The following is a 17,373-nucleotide window of genomic DNA, read 5'->3' as shown; positions in this document are numbered from 1 at the left end:
CCAGAGGAAAATGAAAATTTAATGGCAATTTGTCCGATAGATGAATCAAGTTTCTATTATCGCACACTATTCACGCCATCATTGAACACCCCATTTTCACCGTAAATTTTGCACCGGACACTAAAAATTGCACATCATTGTTTAAAGGTAACTCTAATCTACTGGATTAAACCATTTTTATAAGGAATAAAACATTTTAATATCACTTTTTTGGAACTTTTCTGAGAGATGTTTTATTGACATTAAAAACCATTTTTTTGCTTGATTCTACGAGAATTTCACTCCGGAAACGGTTAAATCTGATGAATACTTTCTTGAAAAGTCCAAATATCACCAAATTTACACGAATCACTAAGTTTTTAAAGCTAAAAATTGACTAAAACTCTGCAAGCGCGAAGACCACACAAGATTCCACCAAGATTTCTTTTCTTTGTCATGCAAAACAACACAATAGTGAGGTTATGTCAAAGATTGTCAAAAACCAGTTGTAAACTGTATGAGCTTATTGCAGATGTGATTCTTTCATTGCACATTCAGTTTGTGCAAGCTTGAAAAATATTTTTATATCAAAGAAATGCAAAACTGCTTAATAATTACTCAACTGCAGCCTATTTAAGTCAAATTACTTCTTGTTTATCAACTTTACGATTTTTAAGTTTTCCTTTTTAGTGGTGGATCAAATCGGTAGATTACAATAGATGTGAATATGAGGGATCGCATCTAAAATGAAGTTTCTTGGAAAATGTGAGAGAAGCCATGTCTTCTATGTGCGATCGATGAATCTGAGTCAAGTTTGTGAATTTTGTTCCACCCACAAAAAGTGCCTCTTCAGCCTAAAAGATTTTTACATAAATCTGATTCCTAATAACTCTTCTACCCTCTGTGATAGTAGTTTTTCAGAAAAGTGATATTAATTCTGCACAATCGTATGAAATATTGCACAGCAAAATTACAGTTTTGGACCTGTTTTTATTTTTTGTTTCCTGAAACTAGGAAAAAAGGATTAGACTCTCAATTTTTTCAGGAAAGATGGGATTTAAGGTTAGCTATTACAATATATAGCCATATGTGAGATTCATAAAGTAATATAGGAGAAATATGAAGTGTCTGAAGGTAGCGTATGTGCGAACGATCAAAGCCTCCCCCTAATCTGTTCTTACAAAGTAAAAGTTTAATTTTATAATTCAATTGTTCTACTGTGAAATAATGTATACCTGACTTTATTCTCTATAGTATGGCATCTACATCTGAGCAAGCCGCAGGGTCTGTGAATCGTGCGGAATTTGGCAAGAATCCCGATGTAACATTTGTCTTTCCAAATAGCGGAGGAGCCATCTTGCTGGCCGAGAAGCTAAAACTTGCTAGTAAGAGCGATGTGTTCAAGAATCAATTTACTTGCGATACAAATGATAAGGATGGAGCTCAAATTGCTATCACGGACATATCCTTTGATACCTTCAACAAAATGGTTATGAATATTTATGAAAAGAGAATTGTTGTATATGAAGGCAATTACCTGGAAATTCTCTATGCTGCTAGGAAGTATTTTGTGAATAGTTTGACCACTATCGTCATAAAATTCATCAAAAGCTTCCTAAATGACAACAATTTAGCTGACCAATATGAATTTATCGAAAAGTTCCATCTGAAAATTCTGAATGATCATGTTTATAAGCTTTGCATATCATTCCCAATTAAAATTATTGGTCAACTCACAAATTCCGTGAGCCACAAGCAGATTTTGCGTATGATCCTTGAGTCTCCGACACTCGGCTGTTCTTCGGAATATGAGTTGTATGAGGCTGTGGTTAATATGTTGAAGAAGAACACTACGGACATTACAAATGCGACTTATACCGGTGAAGACTTCAGAAAAGAACTTGGGAAAATGGTTAATCTCATTCGTTTTCCGTGTATGTCTGTGAATGAATTGGTTTTATGCGGAAGAATCCCATCTCTACTGACTACCAGACAATTAATTGATTGTCTGCTGTGGGTGCAGGAAGAAGAATTTACAGATACATTGCAGGATTTCTCAACTAATAAAAGAATGTTTTTTAAAATTAATAATAAGCTTCATTACCAGATGTGCCAGACTTGTCGTGGAACCAAAATTCTCTGTATGGTCTGTAAGAAATATTTCTAGACATTTTTCACGCTAATATGACTTTCAAAATAATTCAACTTTCTTATTTGAAATAAAATGAAAACTTTTTTATACCAATTTTATGAGAAATAAAACAAGTGAAACATAAAACATAGTAGACTGAATTTTTATTCCGAACAGAGTTACAATTTCAAGAGCCTTCTTTGATTGATTCTTCTGTTTGATTTGATGATTCTGTATTGACCAGAGCTGAGCTCTTTTGGTGAATGATACTAGGATGATCCTGAATTATCTTCGTATTTGCTTGGATATTATCTACAACATACGGGAGTGTCCAGTTTCCCCTGAGAAGACTACCCTCAGATGAAAAATATCCACATCGAATACACCTAACGGCTGTACAATGAGCCACCGTACGCAGATCCAGTCCTATTTCGTGAATCAGTGTAGCCAGGTAGTCTTCTTTTTCATTGAGTGCATGAATTTCTACAGTAAAATTGGGTCTTGCTAGCTCCACCAGAGTAATTCCATAGATTACAGGAAGATCGCTAGTAGCTGGCCGTATTGTTCCCATTGTTGCCAAATTATAAGCTGTTTCAGACTGTATATCTACTCCACACAGTTCAAACATTTTCCTCTGATGAGATGCCTGAATTGAAGACAAGAGCCCGGATATTCTTCCTCTCGAAACGTGATCGTAAGATGATCTAGCAATGATTCTGGAGTTCGCAAAATGCGTCTCTGTGGCTTTTCCCAATCTCCCAGTCACCCGATACACCCTCACTGGTCTATTCATGCGTATCTTGAAGGCATCCCGTGTGCCAGAATTCAGTCCCAGCAGGAGGACACCGCTTGTGTGATGACCAAGTGCTACTGCAGGTTGACATCTAAAATCTGCAATTTGATGCCTCTCTCCCACGACTTTAATGTGATCTGCAGGATCAGGAATCACTTGAACATTGTAAGTATTATTGTTGGTTTGCTCAAAAAGCAATCGTGATCGTGGTTTCCGGACATCCAGTCGATTGAGATCTGCAATGCATTTTTGTTTACATTTTTTGACAAAAAAATATAATTTCGCAATACCTTTGCAAATATTTGTGACAATGGCATTCATCACCCGCTTCACGGATACACCAGATGGTTTGTACACATTCAAAATACCATTGAGAGTACGAAAAATAGCTCCTGAATCACTGGTAATCATTTTAAGTTTAATTTTCCGGGCAGTGCAAAATCCTCATGCCGTTTGGACTGGAAGGTTTAGTGAGGTTATGGCACTTTCCCGGCAGCCGCATATAGGCTTTGGGCAGGTACACTGAGGAAAATTGTCAGCATAATTTCCAAACAAAAAATGATTTTTATCATGGAATTTATCCTTTTGGACATAATAATTTGGGGAAATATTAATTTTGGTAGATTAAATCGAATATAAATAAAGCTCATCAGTTTCCAATACTGCAATATCGACTTAACGAAACCCTTTCGTCGACTTCCCAAAAAAAGCTCAATTTTTGTAAAAGATTGCACATGTGAGAAAAACTTTAGTTTGGTATAGAGGGAATTTCCGTGAATTTCGTGTTGTGATTTAACAAAAATTTGGCAAAATCGTGTTATTTCCCATCAATTCATTGAGTGAATCTGTGTTAGAATAAAATGAGTAACATGCAGAAGTTCAGAGGTGGTCGTGGAAACCGAAGATTCCACCAGAATAATGGAGAAAGATTCCAAAGATATCGTGATTACGATGGTGAGTTTTGCTCTTGACAGCCATTTTCTTGTCTGAATATTTTTTTCATATTTTTCACTTATCATTATCATGCTTTTTCTGTGATTCCGCACGTAGAGCACGATGACCGGGGTGAATTTCCCAATAACTTCCAGCGAAGCCCCAACAAAGGGCGACGAGTTAGTTTTAAGACTACTGGATTCCAAAAAAATCGTCACAGATTCTCCGATGAGACCATCCGGAGTATTCTGGAGGAGGACGATGATATGACTACTGGCGGTCCGTCGACCTACAATCGCACTCAGGTTAGATTAAACTGTTAATTTTAACTAAGATTGCGACTATAGAGTTTTCCGTGCTTGCAGAATCGAGGATCACTTCCGGTCCGTCGACGTGGATCACCAATTCCCCGTCGAGGTGGCTTTGGTGGGCCACAGGGAAAGCGTCGATCAAAGCTCGTGGCTGGTACGTCAGGATGGTATCAAGTAGTCATTCAGCATGGTCACAAATTCCCCAAGGATGTTCTATTTAAACAAATCCTCAACAACATTCATCCAGAAATCTTTGTGCCCCACTATTTTGCCACTGAGGGCAATGGGTGTTCGTTCTTTGTCGATGAATTTGACACAGCTGAGAAGCTGTACAGGAACAATTTGGTGGAAATGCCGTCTGGCGAGACGCTAACTTTGAAGGTGTACAGCAGTGTGCCCAATGTCAACGTGGATGGTAACCTCAAAGAGCGCATCAAGTTGGCCATGGCAAAGCGCTACAATACCCAAACAAGGTGTCTGGACCTCACAAAATTCCACGCTGACTCAGATCTCACAGATATCTTTGTGGGGCTGTCTCGGGTGTCAATTATGGGGGCAGCTGTTGATGTAATTGCTGAGAATGTGCCCGAGTTAGAGACGTTGATTCTCACAGACAACAAGATCTTCGCACTCACACACTTTGACACTCTGGCCAGGAGGTGTGTCAATCTCAAAAATTTATGTCTGAGGAATAATAAGGTAAATAAAATATTCTATTATGCCCAATTCCTTATATTCCCTGAAATTTATAAAATTTTCACTGATATTGTAAGTGAGACAATATTCCGCAACTTGTGATCTGCCTCAAACTATCCTGCAATATTTCTCGGGATTCTGTGAATATTAAAATCGCGGCTCATGGAACAAAAATGTGGGCATTATACGGTCAAAGTTGAAATGCTTTATCGTAATTGACAAAGAAATTTATTTATTATTATTTATTTTTTGACGTAGGGGGAGGCTTTGATGTTTCGCACACAAAAATGATGTTCAAGTTCAGTGATTTTTTCTGACTACCATGCAAACCATATGGATTCTCCAACTATGCCAAAAAAATGTCTTACTTATAAGGTTCATAATCCCACCCCACAAAATCCTAGGAAATCCTTAGATTTTCCTCCAGAGGAAAATGAAAATTTAATGGCGATTTGTGCGATAGATCAATCAAGTTTCCATCTTCGCACACGATTCCCGCCATCATTGAACACCCCATTTTCACCGTAAATTTTGCACCGGACCCTAAAAGTTGCACATCATTGTTTAACTCTTTCGTCTCCTTTGGGACTCTGGGTACCCATGGAAACAACAATTTTTTTAGACTATCTAGAATCGATAAAAATCCGATTCTTTTGGATAATTACAAACTATAAGGATGTCCAAATCTAGGATATTTTTTGCAGGATCCTAATTAACTCCTGAGCTTAGATATTTTTGGTCAAAAATCGTGAATTTTCGATTTTCTGCTTCCTTTCAGATATTGTGACTTTTTTTGATATTTCTAGACCCGAATAAGGAAAAACCTCTCGGGGCCAATAAGTATGATAACTAACAATTACAGATTGCATAAATTCGAAAAATAATTTTTTCTTAAATTTTCAAAAAACTTGTTCAAACTTTATGGGTACTCTCGTCCCCAAAAATCTAGAGGTCAAATGTAAGATTATCCAGCCAATGCCCGCCATTTGCTTTTTGACACCAACATTTTAAACCACTCCCAGGGCTAAAAATCTTCTTTTGTTAGAGGCAAAAGTGTGCAATTTTCCGTGTTTGAGTCGAAAAAAATAAGTTTTCTACCGAAATTTGATGTAAAACAATGCTGATTGCTTAGTCTCATCATGTCCTGTTGATTTTGTCCCAAACCAGAATCTCAAGTGACTAAGGTGGTCTTCAGAATACTGAAACAAAAAATTATCAAAAAGAAGCTTTTTGCAGTTTGAGTTCTGTTTTACCTAATTTAAGCGGTACTAAATTATTTTTTTCGATTAAGAAAATTGATAGGTCTTGTCTTAACTTGTTTTCTGTCTGAAAAAATAATTTTAAACCACTTAAATGACGTAAACACCTTCTATTCATCAAACTGCAAAAAGCTTCTTTTTGATAACTTTTTATTTCAGTATTTTGAAGAGCACCTTAGTCACTTGGGATTCTGGTTTGGGGCAGAATCAACAGGACATGATGAGACTAATCAGTCAGCATTGTTTTACATCAAACTTCGGTAGAAAACTTATTTTTTTCGACTCAAACACGGAAATTTGCACACTTTTGCCTCTAACAAAAGAAGATTTTTAGCCCTGGGAGTGGTTTAAAATGCATATATGTCGGCTATATGGACAAATTCGGATGAAAAGTGATAGGATCTTGTCATTTTTATGTAAATTTTTTGGTTGTCAATTTCCATCCCTTTCAATACCTTAATTAATCCCTTATTTTTGTTCGTTAAACATTTTTCTTGCAAAATTTTAGCAAAATTCATGAAAAACTTTATAAAAATTATTCTAATTAGCTTAATAAAGTTATTAATTAAATTACTAAAAGATATTTACCTTCACTGATTGAAAATAAATACCCTGGAGCCAAATTTATTGAGTGGAGCTATAATTATTGCCATCCGAAAATCGCCATTTTGATAAAGGTTTTATCACAGTACTCACAGTTCTAATGGTATGAAATTCAAATGGCAATTTTTCATATTGGTTTGAAAATACATTCAAATGATTTTTTTTTCTTCCAAAAAAATTTTTTTACAAAGTTTTTCCAGTATGAAAAAGTGGAGCTATGATTATTGCCAGCAGTGTATAACACACTAAAATTTGAGATCGATCGGTACTATAGGTGCTGAGTAATTGAGAAAAAGAATTTCAATATGTTTCAAAATGTTGGAGTGGGGTGGGGGTGGCTTAAATCGGTTGCGAACCGGTATATGGTAAATGATGCAATAGTACTTTTGAGGTATAACATCTGAGTCACATATTTCTAGCCACATATCAATATTAAACCTTTGCCGAAAGCCGTATGGCGATATATCCGTTCTCTCTTCTGGCTACATGATGGATGGACGGACGGGACAGATCGTCCACGAAAGATTCTAGACTAGTGAGTTCGAGCACTTCGCAAGTCCTGGGACGCTTTGCAACCCCTTTTAATTTTTTTTAATAAATATTGAGATCGCAAAAATGAAGTTAACGACAAATGCTGTTTTAACCCTTTAAGGACGAGAAGATTTCCGCTGAGCGAAATTCAACGAAATCAAGTTTCCCTCCATATTTTAGCCTAAATAAGGGATTTACGGTTAAAAAGAAATTTTCCCATCCATAGGAGTCCTGGAAAACTGTGGGTCATATATGACCCAATCGTCCTTAAAGGTAAAAAAGCACAAAATTTTCCAGACGACTAGTTTACTCGTTTGCTCTGTTATTTTTATAGGATAATGAATATATTTGTAATAATAAAAAAAAAAAATTAGAGTACGAGTAAAAATTAAAACGATCAAAAATTTATTTTAAAAAATCTCATTCAATTTTTGGTTTCAAAGACTCTTGAAGACTTGTACACAAAAACAATAATTTTTATGAAAAAATGTATTATTTACTTCATTTTTAATTTTTATGATATTCATCGAAACAATTGCGAGTTACTGGTAACACAGATATAAATGTCGCATGCCTCACAAATACAATTGGTTTTATAATCCCTTTTTCTGATAGCACCATGTGCACCTAAGTTTTCTTCGAAACATGTTTGATGGTAATGCGTAGGTGCAATGTTGTTTGTCTCTGGGAATTTAAGACGTACAGTTGCACGTTGCTGTGGATCTGGGAGTTCTTCCGGAGTTGATGTGTTTTCGATGAAGACTTCAAAGTCCACTTCATCCACGTCTTGTTCGGCATCATCGCTATCTTCCGGACATAATATGTGGATGATTTCGGGTTCATTGATCATGATTTTTTTTTTCATTTTTGAAGTCATGTACAAGAGTAAACAGTTATGAATTTACAACATATACGCAGAAGTATCTTATAAATTATCAAAATATTACCTTCTTCAGTCAGTATTTCACTGGGAAATCTCAGCTAAATGATATTATCACACAATATTACACGAATAATTGACTATTTTGCGCACACATTAACAAAAACATGAAACATTCTCACCTCAAAACTTGGAAAAACCATTCGGTATTTTTTACCTTTATGGACGATTGGGTCATATATGACCCATGAAAATTATAAAGCTTTCCTGAAAATACCAATAAACTATAATTTTTACTTTGTTGAGAAATATTATGTACAGTAATTACAATTTCTAGTCCCAAGAGGTTTTTGCTTATAAAAAAAAAATTAGAAATATTAAAAATATTAAAATTCAAACACCAACGTGAAAATTTGAAAATTCGTTATTTTTGAACTCAAATATTTTTTATATAGCAAATAGTTGGAGGTTTGCAAAAAAATATCCTAGATTCCTACATCTTTCTACTTCGTGATTATGTACAAACATTAAAAAGAAATAACTTCAGATAGTCAGGAAAAATTATTTTCTCTGTGGGTCACGGGTGACCCAATAGGGTAAGGGCTCATAATTTTGGACAGTCTGCTTATAAGCATCGATGTTCCAAGTTTGAAGTGCGATATTTTCAATACTATAATTGACATTTCTTGTTACTCTCTTTTCAGAAGGATTGTTTAGAAACTTGGCAAGCTATTTATCGTCTTATTTTTACTAAAATTAGTTTTAATACGTTTAAAAATGAATTGATATGTAGAGGTGAATTTGGCTCTTATTTTGGACAACTTGTTTATTAATTTGGCCAATTTGTCTGTAAATTTGGACAGCTAATCCGCCTCAATAAGATGCCCATTGTTCTTCATTTGATGAACCAATCTTACCAAGTCCTCTTCCTGTTCATGTAAGGGAAACGTAGAATGTCACAAGAAGCCCGGAAATTTTCCATATCATTCATTAAAGTGAGTTGACTTCGGTACTCCAAGTACGTGCGGATTCGCTCATTCCCTGGCCTTTCCGGGAGCCTTTCAAGGCATTTCTCGCTACATCTCGTTCGTAGAGATGATGCTCCTTTGTTTCTCCAGGAATTTATCCAACATAGTCATCACAAAAGCTAAAACTTCACGAAATTTCGTGAGAAAAACACCTGTCCAAAATAAGGAGTATCACCTCACTGGTGAATGTCTTAGAAAATTTCCCATTTTTCACACGAAAAATCTAATTCGCAAGGAAAATATCACTTCAGGTCAAATGTACAAATCACCACTAATGTGAATCAACACAATTTCCAATGAATATTCAATAATATCACTTAAAAAAGGCGAAGAAACATTGTTAGTACTTCATCACAGCTAAATAAGAGAGAAGTAAACACGAAGTCCTGTCATATTTCTCGTAAGCAATTGCTCACACTGAATTTTCAACAAAGCAATTTCAACTCAAATCATATTCAAAATTTAACGTATTTAGTGTCAAAATCTTCCAAAAAGAACAAATATTTACATAGAATTCATTATTCATCAAATATTGGAATAAAAATCTATCATTTTAATCAATTTATTTTTAGTGTCCAATTTTATCCTCAAAGTGTCCAAAATAAGAAACTGGACAAAATTATGAGCCTTTCCCCTAGACCTTAAACGGTTAAGTGACGATTTTCCAAATTTAGCTTCAAATCGGAATTTCACACGTTAAGAATCCCACCTACAATAAACTAATTTAGGCTTATCACTAGTTTTTTTTGTCATATTAGTTTAAGCTAAAGGTCACATTAAGAATCTCACTTAACATAAATTAATAAAGACTGATACATTCCCAGTTTTACTAATTTTAATATTTTTCTTTTCCGAAACAGATTCAAACGATGAACACATTGGACAATCTGAAGGCATTACCACTGACGGAACTCGTACTGACTGGTAATCCGATAAAAGACAAAATGCCCCCACGCCAGTATATCAGGTATCATAAGATATTTAATGGAGCCCATGAAAATGGGTGAATTGAAAAATAATAAGTTTTGGGAGCAGGCTCATCAAATGTTGGGACTCTTGGAAAATACTCGAGAGAGGCTACATACAAGTCAAAAAATAGCAATGAATTTGCTATTAAAAAAAATGATTTGTTTGTTAATTTTTCTGGGAGCTATTAATATTTTCGGCATTTCTCTGAAGCTCTAGTTAAATTTATCGCGATGAGTGATCGAGAAGAAATGTGTGGCAATTAAAAATTAGTGTTCAATGTACCATCGGGTTTGTTTCGATTTTATTGAAACAATTTTGGAAAGATGAATAAGTAACAATTGATAATGAATTTCATTAACTTCGTTGTCGGTGATTTGGAATTTTATTGACTTCCATGGGGCGGATATTGATGATTAATTGATGAAAAAGTGCAGATGAAATTATTTCGTCTCTGATGCTATTGAATTCTAGAAATAAATGAGGGATTTTTTGGGTTTGTTAGAAAATAAAATGTGTTGAATATTTTGTAGCAAATTCTTCAGAGAAAAGAACGAGGAAGTGTTGGAATTGAGGGCAAGATCAAATAAATTCAACATAATTCTATGTGTAATGATCTCTGGGATCATAATGTTGCACAGCACAAATCATAGTTATGGACTCTTGTAGTCCATGGCAAAGAATGATAAACTGTGTCAACAAAATCACACTGAAAGTACGATTCTGTTTCTGTCTCAAAAAGGCGATCGGATCAGAATTAAGAGTGAGAACAACGTGAATCGAATGCAAATGGCAATAATTAGAGAGTGGTGGATTGAAAAAAAAATATATAGAAAATCGATACTGAAATGTAGTCAAAGCCAAAAGAGATATATCTTCAAATGGGGGGAGAAGAACTTGAACGAAAAAGGCAAGAAAATAATTAAAGAATTTGCTACAGAGACACTCCATGAATATTAAGAATAGATTGAATGATGCAAGAATAATTTTGATTTAATACTTATTCATTTCTAGAATTATTAGCAATCTTTTATTCTTTTTATTGCTATTAGCAAATAAATAATGTTTTTTTTTATTGTCGTGATATTTTCTTCCAGATCAAAAGAAATGACCTGGGTGAAAAAAAATACGTTAAACAAAAAATAGGCATCTGTGGAGATCAAGATAAAATTCCAAAGACTATCGAAGGTGATGGAATTATCTTGGCGGTAGATTAATCGTTTGATGACAAAAAAGAGGCATTAATGGTTATTTTATCAAAACAAAGTTTTGGGTTGATGCCTCTGCAATGAACACTAATTATTCGTGGAAATTTTTTCGTTTATTTTTTTCATTATCATTTATTGAAAGAATTAATCAGACAAATTAGCTTTAAAAAAAAAATTTGGCTAAAGCTGAAGAGATTGAAAATGTCTTGCTTGTACAGTTTTTTTTTTCAATAAGAATATTTTATATAATTAAGCTTTGTCTGTTTAGTGATTTTTCTTAAAGGAATTTATTTTGCAACTATATACAGAATTTTGTGTTTTGCAACAATCATTTAGTTAATTTTCTTTATGGTATTTACATCCTATTCCACAGTGAAGTACGGAAAAGAGCAACGAAATTGCTTATACTGGTAAGATAATCCTTCGATTTTCTTCTAAAACTACATAAAATACTCAAAAGTATTTTCTTTATTTTTATAAGGTTTATGTTTTTTTTTATTTTTTTAAAAAAATATTTTGTAATTCTTGTGATTTAAATATTGTGTGAATTTTGGAAAAAAATGTTCACCAATAAACACAGGATGGAGAAACACTTCCGCCCCAAATTGGATTTGATGTGTCATCAGAGGGAGTTTTGCCACCAGTTAAAGCATCCTTTCTCTGCGATGCGGATGGAACGAGGATTGTTAAGCCATTCTTGGAACAATATTTTGCACTCTTTGATTCAGAGAATAGACAACCATTGCTCGATGCATATCATGAGCTTGCATCATTCACACTCACAACTTATTCACCCTTCGATGAAATACCAGAAAGAGGGTAAGTTCTATTAAAAAATCTATCTTAAAAACGATTTTCCAAGGTTAAAAGATTAAAAGACTCTACGGAGATTATTTCTTAACCAATTTGCGCAAAATTGGGTTCGTTAAAAAGGTCTTGGAATTCCTGACACAGTAGCCTATCTCAATCGGCTCTTTTTCAATCGGGATACATTTTACATTTAGGCGGCTGTTACATTTCAAAAAAGTTCGTTGACGGTTTTCATATTTGGTTAAGTTTGTGCATTTTGTACGTATGAGATTAAAAAATTGTCAGTAGTCAGGACCCAGGACGATAAATGCTAGGAGTCCTTGTTTAAAATACTTTATCCTCCCGAAAAATTGCTGTTACGACAACGGATTGCGCAAAAACGGCTGGTGTGATCTTGATTAAATTCGGTATAGGGTGGAATCACCACTTCTCGCCAGTGCAGTGCCCCACTTTTCGCCACTTATATTAAAATTGCAATTTTTCCATTATTTGTGAAATACATTAGCCGTATAATTATTTGTAACTCTACTGCTGTTGCTTAGGGGAAGTGAGGGATGGTTCGCACGCTTTTTGGAAGTCAATATTCAAGATTTTTTTTCTGGCTGAACGGTAAAATGTACAATCAATTGCGCTATACCACAAGAATCTGTGGTCTTTTAACTTTCTATGCGTGCTTCATTCACTGCCGTAAAATCTGTTCTCTTTCTGGACAGGAAAATGAAAAAAGTATGATGATTTGTGCGAACCTTGCCTGTGGAGGCAAGATTCGCACTATGAGTTCGTCAGTTAAATCAGCATTTATCGTAACTTCCTTTTGACAACTTTTCAGGAGACGAAATTTTCAGTTCAATATTATTTTTCTTAAAAATGAGCCCCGAATGCGATACTTTTGAGTCAAAATAATGAAAGTGGCACTAATAAACTGTAAGTTAACTCGAGAAAAACTTTATAAAATTATTTAAAAGCTGAAATATTGAGAAATATGTTAGAAGAAACACAATAATATTTTATCGTAACTTCCATCATTTATAAAGCCGTAACTTCCAATGTATGAAGATTCTGGAAGTTACGACAATTTTCTAAAATGCATTATATCAATTTGAATTATTTTAGTGATAATAAGCGCCATTATTTGACTAAATTAGTCAATAATACTGTTATCCCTGTCCCTAAAAGCTTTTATTTCATAAGTTTTATTGAATAAATTTTGTGCGCCACGTCAATTGTTTTGTTTTGAATTAATGACAGATGGGTAGGCATTTTTTCTCATTCTTTTCTCGCAAATATTGAATTAAAATGATTTCATGTTACACTATTCGCACTGTCTTTCGATATTTGGAAGAGTTTATAAACGTTTTATTGAGAAATATTGCAATTTTGCTGCAAATTAGAAGCCACGCAAGTGAGCAAAAGAAGTTACGGCAAATGCTGATTATTGGAAATTTTGTATGGAAATTTGTCGTAACTTCCCCAAAAATGGAAGTTACGACAAATTCTGATAAATTTTTGTTAATTAAAGGCACTTACGATAATTTTTGTTTAAAATAATTTTTATTGGGCTTATAAAAGTTTCTTTTTCGCAAGTACGTTTAATAAACAAAATTACGCTGATTCCAAATATGTATATATCTCAAAATCGCAAAAATGAAGTTACGATAAATGCTGATTTAACTGACGAGTTGTTAAGGTTCGTCATTGCATTTTGTTCTGGAGTAACTCTTGCTCACAATTAAAAATTATTTACCGATTATTAGATTCAAGTTCCACGAATCCGCGGAAACCATTATTTCAGTAAAAGAAGGTATCTAAAATAGTTTTCTTCTAATTTTTCTGAAGCACTGTTTTTTCTTTGCAAATTTATGTCGAAAAATCGACTGAAATGTGAAAATTTCAAATGTGACAACTCTAAAAATTTATCAGCTGTCTTTTCTTCATTTTCCTTTGTTTTCTTCTTTGAGGTTATGTTGTGATTTTAAGCTGCTGGAGTTACCTGATGAGTTGACGAACCATAACACGAACCATAACAACCAACGTTCAGTGGTTGGACCAATACGCAGTGTAGTATTTAGGATTTTTTTTGCCACTCAGAAAATAATTTTCCTCCGGTGCAAAAAATATAACGTAAATATCAACCCAGATTAACCCTTCATCTATTGGTGTAAGTGATTATTTCTGAAAATCAATTTAACTGTGAGAAATCACACGAAATGTAAGTCATCAAAATTTTCCATTTTATGCCATTTTTGCATTTGTGATTCTAGAACCTAGGAAAGAAGGGCTAGGTTGCCTATTTTTGCAGTGAAGATGAGGTTTATGATTATCTATCTAATGCCTAAGAAATGAGGAACTAGCACTTTTCAAACAAAGAGAAAACTCGGATTGTTCGAAGGCTCGCACGTGCGAAGCATCCCTCACTTCCCCTATAGAGTCGAAAAACACTATTTTTTTGTTTTGAATTTAAATGTTTGAGCATTTTTTAGAGGAATATTTTAAGCAAGTGCAAGGAATCTAATATTTCTTATCATCTATAGTAAGTGTAATGAAACTTTTATCGAACAAAATTCAATTTTTGAATAAATAATTTGTCTATTGAGATTCAGCAGTGAGGTGATACTTTTTATTTTGGACATGTAGAAGCAATAAAACCCGCCATAAGCAACAAAGGCTCTGCTTTGGTAAAATTCCCTCTCTTTCGAGACAATAGTCTTCTTCCCAGGACCAGAACCTCTGAGGGTGGTTAAGAAGACTGTCAAGCGAGTATCTTATAGGACTATTAGTAACGAATAGGCATGCAAGTAGAGAAAGGGAGAACTCTCTCTCGCGTACAGTCTGGGGCCCACCCCAGTTTATTTGTTCGCAAGCCGGTCCACTCCCCATTTAAATAAAGTGTTAATTCGCATTGCCCCCATAGACAGGTGTTTTTCTCTCGAAATTTCGTGACGCTTTACCTTTTGTGATGACTAGGTTGTATAAATGTTTGAAGAAACAAAGGAGCATCATGTCTACGAACGAGATGTAGAGAGAAAAGCCTTAAAAGTCTCCCGGAAAGGCCAGGGAATGCGCGAATCCGCGCGTAATTGGAATACGGAAGTCAACTCAATTTAATGTATGATATGGAAAGTTTCCGGGCTTCTTGTGACATTCTACGGTTCCCTTATATAAACAGGAAGAGAACTTGGAAAGATTGGTTCTTGAAATGAAAAACAATAGGCATCCTATTGAGGCGGATTATCTGTCCAAAATTACAAGGTGTCCAAATTTACAACCAAGGTGTCCATAATTAGAGTCAAATTCACCTCTACATGCCCATTTATTTTTAAACGTATTAAGACTAATTTTAATAAAAACAAAGACAATAAACAGTTTGCCAAGTTTCTAAACAACCCTATTAAAAAGAGAGTAACAAAAAAAAACCAATTTGTATTGAAAATATCGCACTTCAAACTTGGAACATCGATGCTTATAAGCAGACTGTCCAAAATTATGAGCCCTTACCCTATAACATCTAAGTCACTACTTCAAGCACTTCGCAAATCCTGGGACGTTTTGCAACCCCTTTTAATTTTTTAATAAATCTTAAGATCGCAAAAATTAAGTTAGCAATAAAAAATTAAAATTAGCAAAGACAATAAACAATTTTCCAAGTTTCTAAATAACCCTTTTGAAAAGAGAGTAACAAAAAAAAAACAATTTGTATTGAAAATATCGCACTTCAAACTTAGAATGTTGATGCTTAGAAGCGCCCTGTCCAAAATTATGAGCCCTTCCCCTAATTGCATTAATTCTATTTCAGCTTGAAGCCGTATTCCTTCAACAATCGGAATATTCTCAAGTGTAATTTTGACAGAAAGAGGCGTTTTGTCAAGTACGGCCGTCTTCCGGTTGTATCCTATTTGTCAGAACTACCACAAACTCAGCATGATCCTCAGTCATTTGGTGTTGATCTTACGCTGTGTCTGGTAAGTCACAGACGCATCCAGTAAATTGCAAATTGAGAAAGTTATGTGAACGTTTTTTTTTTTTTTTTTTTGTTATGTGCAGCCCCAAATGATACTCCTGACGATCACAGGGATCTTTAAGGAGAAGCGTAAGAATCAGTCCCAACCTCTGCGTTCGTTCCAAAAATCACTCCTTATTGTGCCTTGTGGCAGTGGTTTCTGCATACGGAATGAAATGCTCCATATTACTGATGTCACCAAGGATCAGACAATGGGAGCTTTTAAGTCGGTCACATTGACGGATATACCGGTGAATCCGATGCATCCACCACAGGCTCCTGTTGTTCCAGTGACACCAATTCAAGCCATGCCAAGTACTTCGGGCAATACTGTTGATGATATTGCCAAGATGCATATGGTACAGGCGATGGCTCAGAAGAGCAATATGAATCTGGAGTGGAGTCGAAAGTAAGTGTGCAAATCTTGGGTCAAATATGGGCATGAAGATTGGTAATGGGAAAATATTTTTTTTTCTTGATGTATTTACAGATGCTTGGAAGAGAATAATTGGGACTTTGATAAAGCTGGATATGTATTTACGGAAATGAATAAGCTAAACAAAATACCACAAGAGGCATTTATCAAGTAAAAAAGACGAATAATTTTGCAGATTATCTTCAATTCAATTTTACTTCTAAGATTAATTTCTTGGTAGGTGTTTATTTTTTTTTTAAATGGCACTATAAAACAAAATTTATTAGAATGATAAAAGGGATTGATGAGTTAGTGATGAATGGGATGAAATGGGCAATAAACGCCAATATGATCATATACTTGATGTTTAACATTAATCAATGAGAAAGATTATTTTCTTAAGTAAAAAAAAATTGAAAGAAAGAAAAAGAGAATTTTCCTTGAGTTTTATAGCATAATTTACACATTGTACTGTAATGACAAAATCCATGCAATTTATTTTGCATGAATTATGTCAATTGCCTCCAGTAGAGAGGCATTTGGAAGTTGAGAGAAAAAAAGTTGTTGCCCAAAATGTGGCAGAAAATAAAGGCAAAAAAACATAGAGAATTTTTTTCAGGATAACATTTTGTTATGAATATTCACTATTAAATATTTAACCTTGTAAAATATTTCAGGATAATTATTAAGAGCTGATTGGCTAGAGCTTTTGAAGCTTTTAAGCTCTGGCCAATCAGAGAACGCGATTCAACTGAAATATTTTGTGGGATTAAATATCTAGTTCCATGTGAATAGTGCTTAAAGTATAATAGAAAAAGTGTTTCCCCTCTAAA

The 17,373-nt window shown here is 34.5% G+C and overlaps 3 protein-coding genes across 3 annotated transcripts; 2 read left to right on the top strand and 1 right to left on the bottom strand.

The window, feature by feature from the left end:
- Positions 1-1,152: 1,152 nt before the first annotated feature.
- On the top strand, positions 1,153-2,261 carry LOC129810332 (uncharacterized). Its single transcript, XM_055860731.1, has 2 exons — positions 1,153-1,163; positions 1,234-2,261. The coding sequence occupies exon 2, from the start codon at positions 1,235-1,237 to the stop codon at positions 2,144-2,146; it is 912 nt and encodes a 303-aa protein (XP_055716706.1). The 5' UTR covers positions 1,153-1,163; position 1,234; the 3' UTR covers positions 2,147-2,261.
- On the bottom strand, positions 2,260-3,387 carry LOC129810331 (pseudouridylate synthase TRUB2, mitochondrial). The gene is made up of 2 exons (XM_055860730.1): positions 3,194-3,387; positions 2,260-3,139 (listed from the first exon to the last, which is right to left on the bottom strand). The coding sequence occupies exons 1-2, from the start codon at positions 3,312-3,314 to the stop codon at positions 2,298-2,300; spliced, it is 963 nt and encodes a 320-aa protein (XP_055716705.1). The 5' UTR covers positions 3,315-3,387; the 3' UTR covers positions 2,260-2,297.
- A 241-nt stretch (positions 3,388-3,628) lies between these two features.
- On the top strand, positions 3,629-16,969 carry LOC129810325 (nuclear RNA export factor 1). The gene is made up of 9 exons (XM_055860717.1): positions 3,629-3,857; positions 3,954-4,141; positions 4,202-4,846; positions 10,005-10,111; positions 11,692-11,728; positions 11,899-12,137; positions 15,922-16,087; positions 16,170-16,534; positions 16,616-16,969. Exons 1-9 carry the CDS (start codon positions 3,764-3,766, stop codon positions 16,713-16,715), a joined length of 1,941 nt encoding a protein of 646 aa, XP_055716692.1. The 5' UTR covers positions 3,629-3,763; the 3' UTR covers positions 16,716-16,969.
- The last annotated feature ends 404 nt before the right edge of the window (positions 16,970-17,373 follow it).

This window comes from Phlebotomus papatasi, chromosome 1 (assembly GCF_024763615.1).
Source record: "Phlebotomus papatasi isolate M1 chromosome 1, Ppap_2.1, whole genome shotgun sequence".
In the NCBI taxonomy this organism is placed as follows: domain Eukaryota; kingdom Metazoa; phylum Arthropoda; class Insecta; order Diptera; family Psychodidae; genus Phlebotomus; species Phlebotomus papatasi.
The sequence above is the reverse complement of the archived record's forward strand: the minus strand, read 5'-3'. Positions and strand labels throughout refer to the sequence as shown.